The sequence below is a fragment of the Engystomops pustulosus genome, chromosome 11 (genome assembly GCF_040894005.1).
Source record: "Engystomops pustulosus chromosome 11, aEngPut4.maternal, whole genome shotgun sequence".
Taxonomy (NCBI): Eukaryota; Metazoa; Chordata; class Amphibia; order Anura; family Leptodactylidae; genus Engystomops; species Engystomops pustulosus.
Window position 1 is genome coordinate 86,933,169 of NC_092421.1, and position 16,611 is coordinate 86,949,779.

Below are 16,611 nucleotides of genomic sequence, written 5' to 3' on the forward strand. Positions count from 1 at the left end.
ACCTCTGATGTGGAGCATTTCCTGCCCTGTATAGACATCTGAAACCCTATATAATATAAACTATGGATGCCAAAAGGACACAGATTTGGTATCCATTGAGTGATTGAGGCTCTATACAGAGACCAAGAGCTCTAAGCATAAGCAGGAGTGGATTAAAGGGAACCTGTCACCAGGAGACCCATTTTTAGCTCTCCCCCAGACCCCACAGAGCATAGTACATACACTGCCAAAGTGTTTTTGTATTAAAAATTGGTTTTACAGAAAAAAAGATATGTTATATTGTACCTTTCATTAGCATCTGCTGTTTGACTAGGCAGTTGCCTATTGGGAGTGGCTTGTAAAGGAGCAGTCCCCCCCACCCTTGGGAAACAGCTCCTCCATGTGACCTTTTCAAATATATGAAGACATCCATCACTGGGCTTAGCGACGCCCCCTGCTCCTCTACAGCCAATCCCGAGTGAGGGGAGTTATTCATATATTTGAAAAGGTCACATGTTTCCCATGGGTGGGGGGGAACTGCTCCTTTCCAGCCCCTCCCAATAGACAACTGCCTAGTCACACAGCAGATGCTAATGAAAGGTACAATATAACATATCTTTTTTTTCTGTAAAACCTATTATTAATACACAAACACTTTGGCAGTGTATGTACTATGCTCTGTGGGGGCAGGGGGAGAGCTAAAAATGGCTCTCCTGGTGACAGGTTCCCTTTAAGCACTACACAACCTATGCAATTGATTGGGGCCTCAGAGATCAGGGTGATCCCCACACAATGGTGGGATTCAGCAGGTTCTCCTAGACTGGTTTGGGGGACCAGGTCAAATCAAGATGCTTATCTGCACCCCCCTGTATGGTATAAATTGTATCAGCATCCACAGGACCCCAATACAGTTTAGAGCTAAGAAACAGCAGAAACCAATAGTCTCCATTGTATGTCGGGTCTCAAGACATAACTTTTTCTTCGGACCCCAGAAATTCCAGGTCTGCCCCTTGGTATACATAAAAAAAGGCACATTGGGGGTCATTTATCTTATCTTATCTTTTTGGCTTGTTTTTGGTCTGTTTTCCATCTGCTATTTTGGTCATTTATTAATTTCCCTTTTTCCTCATGTTAAATGTTTTTTTTTTGGATCTCTTTTTGCAACATTTGTTACAAAAGTCTCAAAAATGTCCCACAAATGTCTCAAGTCCTTATTTTCCATTTTCTAAATTTTCCTTAAGTCTGGTTTCGCAGGTCAACTTCTGCAAATAGTTTGTATATTCTCTCCGTGTTTGCGTGGGTTTCCTCCAGTTTCCTCCCACACTCCAAAACATACTGCTAGGTTGATTAGATTGTGAGCCCCATGGGGACAGGGACCGATTTGTCATGCTTTGTGCAGCGCTGCGTAATCTGTGTGCGCTATATAAATAATGAATTATTATAATGTACCTCACATGATACCTTGGTACTAAAGATGGAAGATAATGTAGTCAATATGAAGACATTAAGGACGTTACTTATAGCAAGTGATAAAAGGGAACAATAGCTCATAAACCGAACAGGGATGGCAAGCGGATCTACGAAACGCAGGCAAGAAAGGGTTAAACTGCTGCAGCCGTTCATGTACATCCATCCTCTGCATTGGGATAGTCATGGAGATTTGTTGGTATTTTAGGGTAGGGGGTCTCCAGCGGGTGATGAGTTGCCCCCTTACGTGTCAGGTCTAACAAAAGCCGACATCCAATATTGAATGAGAGAAGAAGAAAAAAAGGAGAAATCCTTGAAGGAGCCGCAGGAGCTGCACTTTCCAACCTGTGAGCTGCAGATCTTATCTCCTGCGAGGAGGGAGTCACACATCAGCGCTTCCCTATGATGAGAAAACCAAATCCAAAGCTTTCTCCCGATTTTTTTGCACCTATCCCCCCCCCCCCCTTATGTCCTCGCAGAGCCCCCCCCCCCCTCCACTAAAAGTGACGGCTGCATCCCTCAATGTAAGGGGTCGCCCGAGCCCCTTGAAGGTTACAGCAATCCCTGGATGTGCAATAAAAGATTTCGGGAATATCAGGCTCCAATCTATTATTTTGCTTTCCATTGATCTGCCGCTGCCTGAGAATCCACTGCAATTTCCAGTTGTAAATCACGGCACAGGGACGGGTCACTCCCTACTGCTTTCTATTGGCCACCCAACCCCTCCCATTTACATAGGGCCCCTCTGATTGGCCGAAGGGTTATACAAGACTTTACATAAGCCTGGCAGCTCTCCCTGAGTTGTATAAAGCACAAGAGAAGAATAAGGTGGCGAAGCACAAGGGAAACTTGGGAACTCACAAAATCCAACTATACGGGGAGGATGCTGCGGGCGCATTTCTTTATAACAGTGAGTAGAGATGCAACCGGGGGGGGGGAGGAATTGGCATCTTATAAGAAAACCCCTTGAAGGGAAGGGGTTAACGCATGCTTGCAACAATGTAACAAGGATCTGCTGTATATTTATATAGTATAAGATGGGGGGGGGCATTTCTACAGGTCAAGTATGACCCCCCTATATTGACTGTGTAGACCATTGATAGACCTGATTGATAGATCTGATTGATAGATTTGATTGATAGATTTGATTGATAGATCTGATTGATTGATAGATCTGATTGATAGACCTGATTGCAGGATGATTCGCTATCTACATACATGATCGACCCTGTGGCTACCTATAGATACAATATATGATACATGTTAACTACAACTCCCACCATCTCCCCTCCATGACCAGTACAACGTGATCCTCTGCTGGGTATTGGTAACTAAGTGTGCGCTCCCCTGAGTGTCTAGACTCCAGCCTGGGTTAATGCAGTTTATAGTAGTGGGTAGACCTCTGTTTGTAGGACAGATTTGTCATCACGTTACCGTCCCCCCCCCTTCCCTCCCCCTGTGATGAATTTTAATATTTAATAGTGTCAGCGCTGGCATTGTTACACAGAGCAGGACTGCGATTCCGATAATTACACGTAGATTCATTGCAGCTCCTGCCTGTCAGCTCCAATAAAAGTTCCTGATGTTTTTGGAATTTTTTTGCCTCCCTAAATATCCTTCTCTTATGCATAAGGTCCTGGAGTAATCCCAATAATCTTGTGCATCTGGCACCTATAGCAGCTATAGGCATCTATAGCAGCGGCTGCTCCGATCCTTACATTGATGCAAATGTTGTTTAGATTTCTGTTCATTCTTGTTACATTTTGTTACTATGATCTGTACATGGATACAAATGTTGCAGATTTTGTTGACACTTCTGATCCGTTTTTCATTGCTACGATCTTTACATTGATACGAATGTTGTAGATTTTGTTTAGACTTCTTTGCTTTTCATTGCTACGATCTTTACATTGATACAATGTTGCAGGTTTTGTTTGGATTTATGTTCATTCTTGTTACATTTCATCGATACAAATGTTGCACATTTTTAGATTTCTGATCAGTTTTGAGGCTTTTCATTACTACAATCTTGACATTGATACAAATGTTGCCTTTTTTGTTTATATTTATGTAAATTTGCTTTACATTTTGTTACTTTATGTTCCATGGCACCTGATTTGGTCTATTTTTGTTACATTTTTGTGGCTTATTTCCTTTCTGCTCGAGAGGATTTGATATCTGGAGTCCTGCAGTAGATCCATGAAATGGATTTAGTGGATTTTGTCTTTGTCATCCAGCTGCTCGGTGAACACATCGACAAGTTGAGATGAGGTTGCCAAGGCCTCGGTGATGGCCCGCGACTAGTTAGTCTCACTCGAGTGATGATGATGCCTCGTGACAAGGGAAGAGGCTGCATTGAAGAATTTCATAGACCTGACTTTATGAAGGTTGACTCCGGGTGTGATCTTCCGCTCTGGTAAAATATGATCACTGCTCTGTATTGTTAGTGATTCTGCGCTGTCAGCAGGGATGGTGCATGGTGCGTGGCGGCCAAAATAAGAAATGAAAAGTTTGAAGGACTTGGTGACATCTGCGTATGCTTAGCTTTATGCTGCCAGCCTGGCATTGAGGTGATGTACTGGAGATCTCCATAGCGATGTACATTATACTCTGCTGCAGTAATCCCTCTGTCAGAGACCGTCCAGACATTGCTACAGTCTTCAGATACAGCACAATTCAGCTTCAATGGTCTCGCTTTCCGTAAAGTAAATATTTGAAGTCTTCGGCTTGTAAAAGCGGCCTGATATATTAGTGCGTCTCCGGTGACTTGGGGAAAGTGTTACGCTCTAGCACTTTTTTTAAAATGGCTGCAACTCATTAAGCGGTTTTGTAATTAATTGGAAATTCTGTGTTGTCAATAGCGATGGAGCGCTGGGCATTGGGGATGGGGAGGATTAGTTCTATGTATAGAAGTAATGGCCTAAGGAGGGGACGGAGCCCTATAAGGAACATAGGGGATGAGAGAGGAATACGGATACAAAGGGGGTCATTTATCTTATTTCCCCCTTCCCTGAGCTCTTTTTGCGCCTTTTGTCAAATAAAGTTTTTTTTGCACCTCATCATGCGCAAATTTTAAAAAAGGTGCAATTTTGTTGCGCAATTAATACCATAATGCCTTTCCTAAGCATGATCTGGATTGGCGTGTCATTGCGCGATTATTTGCGCCCATATAGGTGCAAATCAATGTTAAATAAGGCGTAAAAATCTGTAAAAAGGCGCAATGTAATGACAAATAGGGCGCAACAACACAAAATGGTTACACAGAGAATTGAGGTGTAACATTCCAAAAAACGCAAAATAAGCGTAAAACAGCCATTACACAGCAAAAAGGTGCAAAAACACCAATGGAAGGAAAAGATAAATGACCCCCATAGATTGTTATTAGATAGATAGATTTATCTATCTCCTATCTATCTATTTATCTATCTATCTATCTCCTATCTATTTATCTCTCTATCATCTATCTATCTATCTCCTATCTATCTATCTATCTATCTATCTATCTATCTATCTATCTATCTATCTATCTATCTATCTCCTATCTATCTATCTATCTATCTATCTATCTCCTATCTATCTATCTCATATCTATCTATCTCCTATCTATCTATCTATCTATCTATCTATCTCCTATCTATCTTCTATCTATCTATCTATTTATCTCCTATCTATCTATCTATCTATCTATCTATCTCCTATCTATCTTCTATCTATCTATCTATTTATCTCCTATCTATCTATCTATCTATCTATCTATCTATCTATCTATCTCCTATCTATCTCCTATCTATCTATCTATCTATCTATCTCCTATCTATCTATCTATCTACCTATCTATCTATCTATCTATCTATCTCATATCTATCTATCTATCTATCTATCTATCTATCTATCTATCTCCTATCTATCTTCTATCTATCTATCTATTTATCTCCTATCTATCTATCTATCTATCTATCTCCTATCTATCTTCTATCTATCTATCTATTTATCTCCTATCTATCTATCTATCTATCTATCTATCTATCTATCTATCTATCTCCTATCTATCTCCTATCTATCTATCTCCTATCTATCTCCTATCTATCTATCTATCTACCTATCTATCTATCTATCTATCTATCTATATCATATCTATCTATCTCCTATCTATCTATCTATCTCCTATCTATCTATCTATCTATCTATCTCCTATCTATCTATCTATCTATCTATCTCCTATCTATCTATCTATCTTCAATTAATCAATCATCTATCTCTATATCATATAATATACATTTATCTATTCTATTTTTGCATATCTATACTATGTATCTCATATCTATCTTATCCTCTCTCCTTAGTTATTATGTGATGGGTGTTATATTTATAGTTGTAAAACTTCAATTCACCTTTAAGTTCCACAATGAATAATTTCCAGACAACTTGGCGCCTGTCAATACAGCCAAATGCCTTTGACCCCGTGCAAGAGCGAGGACAGATAAAAGCCTCCTTATAACTCATTGTATTTAGAGATTTTGCAGAGATCTTAGATTTTTGCCCCATGGGAAATAATAAAAATTTGCTGTGCAATTTTTCCATGACCCATGTAAATTAGGGATCTCCAAAAATTCCTCCCTTCCGTTTTGTACTGATGCATCACCTTTTGCGGGGCCATATTTGCCAACTTATTGGGGCACATTTACTTACCCGGTCCTGACGTGTTGTCCTACGAAGATGAAGTCCGGTGCGATTCACTAAGATCGTGCGCCCAATATCCTGCATGTGACCCTTCCCCGCTCAGGTCCCCGGAGTTCACCTTCTTCTTCCTGGTGCATGTAAGTGCATTGTCCGTGTATAATGCGCTGTACGGGGAGTCACTAAGATCATGCACCCGATATCCTGCATGTGTCGCTTCCCCGCTCAGGTCCCTGGAGTTCACCTTCTTCCTCCTGGTGCATATAAGTGCATTGCCCGTGTATAATGCGCTGTGTGGGGAGTGACTAAGATCATACACCTGATATCCTGCATGTGTCGCTTCCCCGCTCAGGTCCCCGGAGTTCACCTTCTTCTTCCTGGTGCATGTAAGTGCATTGTCCGTGTATAATGCGCTGTGCGGGGAGTCACTAAGATCATGCACCCGATATCCTGCATGTGTCGCTTCCCCGCTCAGGTCCCCGGAGTTCACCTTCTTCCTCCTGGTGCATATAAGTGCATTGCCCGTGTATAATGCGCTGTGTGGGGAGTGACTAAGATCCTGCGCCCGATATCCTGCATGTGTCGCTTCCCCGCTCAGGTCCCCAGAGTTCACCTTCTTCTTCCTGGTGCATGTAAGTGCATTGTCCGTGTATAATGCACTGTGCGGGGAGTCACTTAGATCGTGCCCCCTGATATCCTGCATGTGTCACTTCCCCGCTCAGGTCCCCGGAGTTCACCTTCTTCTTCCTGGTGCATGTAAGTGCATTGTCCGTGTATAATGCGCTGTGCGGGGAGTCACTAAGATCATGCACCCGATATCCTGCATGTGTCGCTTCCCCGCTCAGGTCCCCGGAGTTCACCTTCTTCCTCCTGGTGCATATAAGTGCATTGCCCGTGTATAATGCGCTGTGTGGGGAGTGACTAAGATCCTGCGCCCGATATCCTGCATGTGTCGCTTCCCTGCTCAGGTCCCCGGAGTTCACCTTCTTCTTCCTGGTGCATGTAAGTGCATTGTCTGTGTATAATGCGCTGTGCAGGGAGTCACTAAGATCCTGCATCCGATATCCTGCATGTGTCGCTTCCCCGCTCAGGTCCCTGGAGTTCACCTTCTTCTTCCTGGTGCATGTAAGTGCATTGTCCGTGTATAATGCGCTGTGCGGGGAGTCACTAAGATCCTGCGCCCGATATCCTGCATGTGTCACTTCCCCGCTCAGGTCCCCGGAGTTCACCTTCTTCTTCCTGGTGCATGTAAGTGCATTGCCCGTGTATAATGCGCTGTGTGGGGAGTGACTAAGATCATACACCTGATATCCTGCATGTGTCGCTTCCCCGCTCAGGTCCCCGGAGTTCACCTTCTTCTTCCTGGTGCATGTAAGTGCATTGTCCGTGTATAATGCGCTGTGCGGGGAGTCACTAAGATCCTGCGCCCGATATCCTGCATGTGTCGCTTCCACACTCAGGTCCCTGGAGTTCACCTTCTTCTTCCTGGTGCATGTGAGCGCATTGTCCGTGTATAATGTGCTGTGCGGGGAGTCACTAAGATCCTGCGCCCGATATCCTGCATGTGTCACTTCCGCGCTCAGGTCCCCGGAGTTCACCTTCTTCTTCCTGGTGCATGTAAGTGCATTGCCCGTGTATAATGCGCTGTGCGGGGAGTCACTAAGATCCTGCACCCGATATCCTGCATGTGTCACTTCCGCGCTCAGGTCCCCGGAGTTCACCTTCTTCTTCCTGGTGCATGTAAGTGCATTGCCCGTGTATAATGCGCTGTGCGGGGAGTCACTAAGATCATGCACCCGATATCCTGCATGTGTCGCTTCCCCGCTCAGGTCCCCAGAGTTCACCTTCTTCTTCCTGGTGCATGTAAGTGCATTGTCCGTGTATAATATGCTGTGCGGGGAGTCACTTAGATCGTGCCCCCTGATATCCTGCATGTGTCACTTCCCCGCTCAGGTCCCCGGAGTTCACCTTCTTCTTCCTGGTGCATGTAAGTGCATTGTCCGTGTATAATGCGCTGTGCGGGGAGTCACTAAGATCATGCACCCGATATCCTGCATGTGTCGCTTCCCCGCTCAGGTCCCCGGAGTCCACCTTCTTCTTCTTGCGACACAATTTGCATTTTAAATCCTGCACTTACTCTGAATCAGTCGGGTTGTCTGACGGCCCACTCCCCGATTAGTGTTGCATGAAAGTCGGTGCAATTGCACCAAAATCCGATCGCGTGCATCAAAAAACCCTGGTAAATGCGGCACAAATCGGAAATAGTCGGGAAACCCGGCGGAAATGCGGTCCCCCGGAACCGTAGTAAATGTGCCCCATTATCTCCACTTCAGTCCAACCATTGGGGTTGTGAAGTTACTTTGCAAGGTTTATCTTTCAGGAATGAGCATTCAAAAAAATCTCCTGCAAGGCAAATTTTTAAGTTTACAAAACTTGCTCCAGTTTTGTCTAGAATGCATATCCCCCCCCCCCCCCCCAAAAAAAAATGCTTAAAGGGCATCTACCACCAGGATGAAAGACTGTATGCAAATGAGCCTAGGCGCTCCAGGTTCCATTAACACTTATGGAGCCTGGAGCCCCTCAGGCTCATTTGCATTCAGTCCTTCATCTTGGTGATAGATGCCCTTTAAATTGTTTAGGGATCCTGCTAAGCATTTTTGGTGCACATGGGATATAGCTTGGGGTATTATATGCCCAAGGTGGTGCAACATTGACAAGCCTTGGAATTTCTATGTAGAAAGATAGGACATGTTCACTTCCGACATGCTCAATCCCATTTTCCCCATAAGATAAATGTTACCAATTGAGTCTGGCCGCTGCGTGTCTCCCTTTTATACTTGCGCGCTAACTTAAGGAGGTAGTCTGAAGGTTGAAAACATGTCTGCCGTATTGGTAAAACAGCTCCTCTCCTGAGCTGAGCCGCAATACCGGCACAAACCATAGTCATGTGTGGCGCTGTATTTGGCATGTAGGAGACATGTTTTTTAACTTCCGGACAACGCACAATCCCAGTGCACCCGCTACTTAAATACCTGTCCAAGCCGTGCAATCCGAAAACGGTGCACAGCCCGACAAAAGTGCGAGCGACCTTTAGTAAATGAGCCCCATTGTATCACCCAATATGTTGCGTTATGTAACACATAGTACAGAAATTTCTCCGAATCAGAAATCCAGTCTTTCCGTACGAGTGGCATAGTTGTGTTTGAAAACCTGCAAACCCCAAAAAGCTACAAGAGTGTTGCAAAACTTTTGTTAGCATAAAAAAAAAAAAATTTCTGCAGAATTTTAAATGGAGTCTATAAATCTGCAACTCATCCAACAAGTAAAAGCAGCGATGTCTGCTGCAGATTATACGCTTTCCGCGCCTTCTCAGTGCCCAAGCAATCTGTTATTCAAAAGAAATTGCCATATTTATCGGTATGAGCTCCTTGGTGCACTAGGGGCGGGGTCCTGCCTCTCAGTGCACCGGTGTTCTTCTTTATATCATGCCCAGTGCCACCACCTTATAAAATATATTCATCCTGTATAGAATGAAGGGGAAAAAGGAAGGAAAGAGGTGCAGCAGCAGCAGGGCCCGCCCCTTAGTGCACCTGGAAGCAAATTTGCTGCTTTGTTTCAGAAAATACACTTTCTGTTTTTTCTAACCCCTTTAAAGGGAAGGATTGAACTTTGTGTAGACTTGTATTTTGGGGGCACGTGATTGGAGCGCACTTATTTTCAGTATGCCTGATCCTTGGCTATGATCAGTAGCCTCCTTTCCCTATTCAGATCATAGACGAACCAAGGGTGCATGTGTACAGGAATGTCAGGAGGAATAGCTATCATATGAATCCTATGGAAGGTGTTTAGAGACATTGGGGGTCTTTTACTAAGGGCCTGAATCACGTTTTTACGTTGTTTTACCCACATTTTATCGTTTTGCGCCGATTTTCCCTGAATTGCCCCTGGATTTTGGCGCACGCGATCGGATTGTGGCGCATCGGCGCCGGCATGCACGCAGCGGAAATCGGGGGCGTGGCCGTCTGAAAACCCATCGGATTCGGAGAAACCGCTGTATTTAAAAAAAAAAAAAAAAGGGGCGCTGGGCACGCGCTTACCTGCACCCGGCCCGGCTTGGTGAACTCCAGTGCATTCCGCCGAACTTCAGCGCAGCAGCGACACCTGGTGGACGTCGGAGGAACTACCTTAGTGAATCACCGGGAGACCCGAATCCTCCGCAGAGAACGCGCCGCTGGATCACGAATGGACCAGGTAAGTAAATCTGCCCCAATGTTTCGAAACAGTCGCAGCAAAGCAGCAGCCGATCTTGTTTCAGTTGGAGCCGCAGCAGAAACCCAACTCAACTCTGCTGCGTATAGAAAGAGGAGATTTCGGATTGGATTTAGAATCTCATCCTGCCTCAAGATCTGATCCAATAAATTACGTGTTATCCCAGCCTTAGGAGTCTTCATTGCGGCACAGATCATGGACCAAACATTTCTGGGTTATGGCGAAAAAATTAATCCGTAAAAATGGAAAAGACAATGGGGTTCATTGTTTTAGACATTGGGTACATTTCCTTCAATAGGAAGTAGTATCCGGTGTCTTTCTGTATTTATCCAGTATAAGGTGTGAGGGTGCAGGTTCTGTAGGGGAGACCTACGTGTTTTGGGCTTCTAAGACAAATGGCATTGCCTGAAACGCATCGGTCTCATCTATGTGGATACATGTAAGGTTCTGCATCGGGGGCTGATAATCCACAGGTAACAATAGTAAATCTGGGAGAGTCCCTTGTTGAGAAGGACCTGGGTGACCAGTAGATCATAGATTGAATAACAGCATGCAATGTCAATCAGCTGCCTGTAAAGCTGCAGGATCTTGTCATGTATCAGCAGAGGTCTGGACTCTCGGGATAGGGATGTAACATTACACTGTACAAGGCATTGGTTCTGCCTCACCTGGAATATGCCGTCCAGTTCTGGGCACCGGTCCATAAAAAGGAGGCCCTGGAACTGGAGAGGGGACAACGTAGAGCCACAGAAATGATAAGGGGTATGGAGGGTCTTAGTTATGAGGAAAGATTAAAACAACTGGATTTATTTAGTCTGGAAAAGAGACGACTACGAGGGGACATGATTAATTTATATAAATATATGACTGGTCCATACAAAAAATATGGTGAAAAGTTGTTCCAGATTAAATCAAACCAAAAGACGAGGGGGCACTGTCTCTGCCTGGAGGAAACAAGGAGGAGACACAAGACTATACTATACTATTACTACTATAAGATCTGTGCAATGGCCGAGCTCAGGAGCAGAGCACAGCAGTGAGAGGAGAAAGCTTCAGAAAGGGTGAAGATTAGAGATGAGCGAACATACTCGTCCGAGCTTGATGCTGGTTGGAGCATTAGCGTACTCGTAACTGCTCGTTGCTCGGACGAGTATTTCGCCCGCTCGAGAAAATGGCAGCTCCCGCCGTTTTGCTTTTTGGCGGCCAGAAACAGAGCCAATCACAAGCCAGGAGACTCTGCACTCCACCCAGCATGACGTGGTACCCTTACACGTGGATAGCAGTGGTTGGCTGGCCAGATCAGGTGACCCTGGGATAGACTAGCCGCTGGCCGCGCTGCTCGGATCATTCTGTGTCTGGATGCCGCTAGGGAGAGAGCTGCTGCTGGTCAGGGAAAGCGTTAGGGTGTTCTATTAGCTTACTGTTAGGCAGGAGTGATTCTCCAAGAACCCAACAGCCCTTCTTAGGGCTACAATAACGTTCTACTTTTTTTTTTATTTGCTTGTGGCTGGGCTTGCTGGCACTAGTAGTGCATCTAGTACCATATTGTGAGGAATTAGCAGGGGGACTTGCTACCGTTGTGTTTAGCTCTTAGTGACACACATATCCACCTCAAACACCAAAGTGGGAAAATTTATTAGGGGTTTGATTTCAATTAGGCACAGTCTGCCATTTACTTTTTATTTTACGTTTATTTTGTTTAATAACTCAGCGTCATCTCATCTGGCATAGTAGTGTGCTTTCATACTTGGCTAGAAAATAGCCATAGGAGAATCCAAACGGCTTACGCCTACAGTAGCGTTATATATATTTGATTTCTGGTTGATCTGCTGGTGGCTGTACTTGCTGCAGTGCATCTACTAGCCAATTGTGAGCAATTTGGAGTGAGACTTGCGACCGCTGTGTTTTGCGCTTAGTGACGCACATATCCATCGCAAAGACCGAAGTGGGAAAATTTATTAGGGCCCGGGGTTGGATTTCAATTAGGCACAGTCTGCCATTTCCTTTTTTATTTTACGTTTATTTTTTTCATAACTCAGTGTCATCTCATCTGGCATAGTAGTGTGCTTTCATACTTGGCTAGAAAATAGCCATAGCAATAGGATAGCATCGTTTGGTTTTAAAAACTCAAAAACACACAAAAAAAAAAAAAACACAAAAAAAAGGTAAAAAAAAAAATTAAAGTTATAACTCTCATTTTCAAAATGTTTAACCCGAGGGCTAGGGGTAGAGGACGAGGGCGTCCAACTACTGCAGGGGTCAGAGGCCGTGGTCCTGGGCGGGGTGAGACACCACCTGCTTATGAGGGAGCAGGGGAACGCCGCAGAGCTACACTCCCTAGGTTCATCATGTCTGAAGTTACTGGGACTCGTGGTAGAGCACTGTTGAGGCCAGAACAGTGCGAACAGGTGATGTCGTGGATTGCTGACAATGCTTCGAGCAATTTGTCCACCACCAGTCAGTCTTCCACGCAGTCCACCCATGTCACCGAAATCGGCACTCCTCCAGCTCCTGCACCTCAGCCTCCTCCCCCCCAGTCTGCCCCCTCCCAGGAAAATTTGCCATTTGAACCGGCATACTCTGAGGAACTGTTTTCTGGACCCTTCCCACACTCACAAACCACTTGTCCGGTTGCTGCTGAGCAATTTTCCGATGCCCAGGTTTTCCACCAGTCACAGTCTGTGGGTGATGATGACCTTCTTGACGTAGTGGAAGTGTGTAAAGAGGTGTCCGACGATGAGGAGACACGGTTGTCAGACAGTGGGGAAGTTGTTGTCAGGGCAGGAAGTCCGAGGGGGGAGCAGACTGAGGGATCGGAGGATGATGAGGTGACAGACCCAAGCTGGGTTGAGAGGCCGGGTGAACACAGTGCTTCTGAGACGGAGGAGAGTCCTCGACCAGAACAGGTTGGAAGAGGCAGTGGTGGGGCCAGACGGAGAGGCAGGGCCAGAGCTGGTGCATCAGCGCCAAATGTGTCAACTAGTGAAGCTCCCGTGGCGAGGGCTCCCGCGGCGAGGGCTAGATTTTCAGAAGTCTGGAGGTTCTTTAAGGAAACACCGGATGACCGACGGACTGTGGTGTGCCACATTTGCCAAACCAGGCTCAGCAGGGGTTCCACCACTACTAGCTTAACTACCACCAGTATGCGCAGGCATATGAATGCTAAACACCCCACTCAGTGGCAACAAGCGCGTTCACCTCTGGCCGTGCACACCACTTCTCCTTCCCCTGTGTCAGCTGATAGTCAGCCCCCTGCCCAGGACCCTGGCACAAAAACCCCATCGTCGCCTCCACGATCCTCCACAGCATCCACCAGCGTTCAGCTCTCCATACCCCAGACGCTGGAGCGGAAACGCAAATATAGTGCAACCCACCCGCACGCCCAAGCCCTTAATGTGCACATCTCCAGATTGCTTAGCCTGGAGATGCTGCCCTATAGGCTAGTAGAGACCGAGGCCTTTCGCAGCCTCATGGCGGCGGCCGCCCCTCGGTATTCGGTCCCCAGCCGCCACTACTTTTCCCGATGTGCCGTCCCAGCCCTGCACCAGCACGTGTCAGACAACATCATCCGTGCCCTGACCAACGCCGTTTCTGACAAGGTCCACCTGACCACGGACACGTGGACGAGTGCTGCCAGGCAGGGCCACTATATATCGCTGACGGCACATTGGGTTTACTTGGTGGAGGCTGGGACCGAGTCTGACCCTGCGGCTGGTCATATACTGCCGACGCCGAGGATTGCGGGGCCTACCTCGGTCCAGGTGTTTCAGGCCTACTATGCCTCCTCCTCCTCCCACCCCTCCTCCACCTCCTCCTCCGAACGACCATCCATGGGCATGGCGCCATCAGTCGGTAGCTCTAGGCACAGCAGCAGTGCAGTCGCTAAGCGACAGCAGGCGGTGCTGAAACTGCTGAGCCTAGGCGATAAAAGGCACACCGCCCAAGAACTATTACAGGGCATCACGGCGCAGACTGATCTGTGGCTGGCACCGCTGAACCTGAAGCCAGGCATGGTTGTGTGTGACAACGGCCGTAACCTGGTGGCGGCTCTGCAACTCGGCAGACTGACACATGTGCCATGCCTGGCCCATGTGTTAAATCTGATAGTTCAGCATTTCCTCAAGACATACCCCAATCTGTCTGATTTGCTCACGAAGGTGCGCCGCATCTGTGCGCATTTCAGGAAGTCCAGCACAGATGCTGCCACTCTCAGGGCAGCGCAGCGCCGCCTCCAACTGCCCGCTCACCGACTGTTGTGCGACGTGCCCACGAGGTGGAATTCAACATTAACCATGTTATCCAGAGTTTACCAGCAGCGCAGAGCGATTGTAGACTGCCAGATGTCAACTTCCACCAGAACTGGTAGTCAGGTCAGTCAGCTTCCTCAAGTCTACAATGAGGAGTGGACGTGGATGTCTGATATCTGTCAGGTGCTGAGTAACTTTGAGGAGTCAACACAGATGGTCAGTGGCGATGCCGCCATCATCAGCCTCACCATCTCGCTGCTTGGCCTGTTGAAAAACTCTCTGGTCAGCATGAAGTCGGAAGCTTTGCGCTCGTCACAAGAGACGGGGGAAGAAGATTCCCTTGTTGATAGCCAAAGCACCCTCAGGTCTGTTTCTCAGCGCATATCGGAGGAGGTGGAGGTGGAGGAGGATGAGGAGGAAGAGGAGGAGAATGTTGGCGAGACACAAGAGGGGACCATTGTTGAGTCCTTCACTGTTCAGCGTGTATGGGCAGAAGAAGAGGAGTTGGAGGAGTTGGAGGAGGAGGAAATGGACAGTCAGGCCAGTGAGGGGAGTGAATTCTTACGCGTTGGTACTCTGGCGCATATGGCAGATTTCATGCTAGGCTGCCTATCCCGTGACCCTCGCGTTCAAAGAATTTATTCCAGCACCGATTACTGGGTGTTCACTCTCCTGGACCCACGGTACAAGCAAAATCTTTCCACTCTCATCCCTGCAGAGGAAAGGAGTGTGAGAATGCATGAATACCAGCAGGCCCTGGTGCACAAGCTGAAACAGTATTTCCCTTCTGACAGCGCTAGCGGCAGAGTGCGTAGTTCTGCGGGACAAGTAGCGAGGGAGAGTAGGCGAGCAGGCAGCTTGTCCAGCACTGGCAAGGGTACGCTTTACAAGGCTTTTGCCAGCTTTATGTCACCCCAGCAAAACACTGTCACCTGTCCCCAGTCTCGGCAGAGTAGGGCTGATCTTTACAGAAAGATGGTGAGGGAGTACGTAGCTGACCATACCATCGTCCTAAATGATCACACAGCTCCCTACAACTACTGGGTTTCAAAGCTGGACATGTGGCACGAACTGGCGCTGTACGCCTTGGAGGTTCTTGCCTGCCCTGCCGCTAGCGTCTTGTCCGAGCGGGTTTTCAGTGCAGCTGGTGGCATCATCACCGATAAGCGTACACGCCTGTCGACTGACAGCGCTGACAGGCTGACGCTTATTAAAATGAATAAAGGCTGGATTTCTCAGAATTTCCAATCTCCACCAGGTGAAGGAAGCTCAACCTGAATAATTTATCCACTTCTCCTCATTTTCCTCCTTCTCCTCCTCTTTGTACAGTAAAGCAGAGGAAACTGGCTATTTTTTTACAGGGCCCACTGGCTCTAGCTATAGTACTTTATGCATTTAATTTTTCTGGAGGGCCACCGACCCGGTCCTCTGTTTTAAACAATTTTTGGGAGTGCCACATACAGGCACTCAATCTATTCCATTTTTCTGGAGGGCCACCTACCTGCTCCTCTGGTTTGAAAACTTTTTTGGACTGCCACATACAGGCACTCAATCTATTCCATTTTTATGGAGGGCCACCTACCTGCTCCTCTGGTTTGAAAACTTTTTTGGACTGCCACATACAGGCACTCAATCTATTTCATTTTTCTGGAGGGCCACCTACCTGCTCCTCTGGTTTGAAAACTTTTTGGGACTGCCACATACAGGCACTATCCAAATTAAATTGTCTCCATAGCAGCCTCCACACGTTGTCTCCATTGCTACCTCCAAAAGTCGTCCATATAGCTGCCTCCATACATCGTCCCTTTATCAAACGAGCTGTGTCAGGCAGAAATTTGGGTTGTTTTCATGGATTCCACATCAAAGTTGTTAACTTTGTCGCCACCCTGCTGTGTTATCCACAAAATATACTGGCAAACTTTTACCATTTACGGATATTATTTCAGCGCTTCTTGCGCATCTGTTTACATTC

General features: G+C 46.6%; 1 protein-coding gene across 4 annotated transcripts in view; it reads left to right on the forward strand.

Moving 5' to 3' along the window:
• The first annotated feature begins 2,240 nt into the window (after positions 1-2,240).
• The window catches only part of CRTAC1 (cartilage acidic protein 1), a 503,192-nt gene continuing 488,821 nt past the window's right edge, over positions 2,241-16,611 (forward strand). For all 4 annotated transcript variants that reach the window (XM_072129951.1, XM_072129950.1, XM_072129948.1 and 1 more), the window contains exon 1: positions 2,241-2,356. In XM_072129951.1, coding sequence (XP_071986052.1) covers positions 2,330-2,356 — 27 coding nt within the window. In that variant the 5' untranslated portion in view covers positions 2,241-2,329. The remainder of the gene's footprint in view (positions 2,357-16,611) is intronic.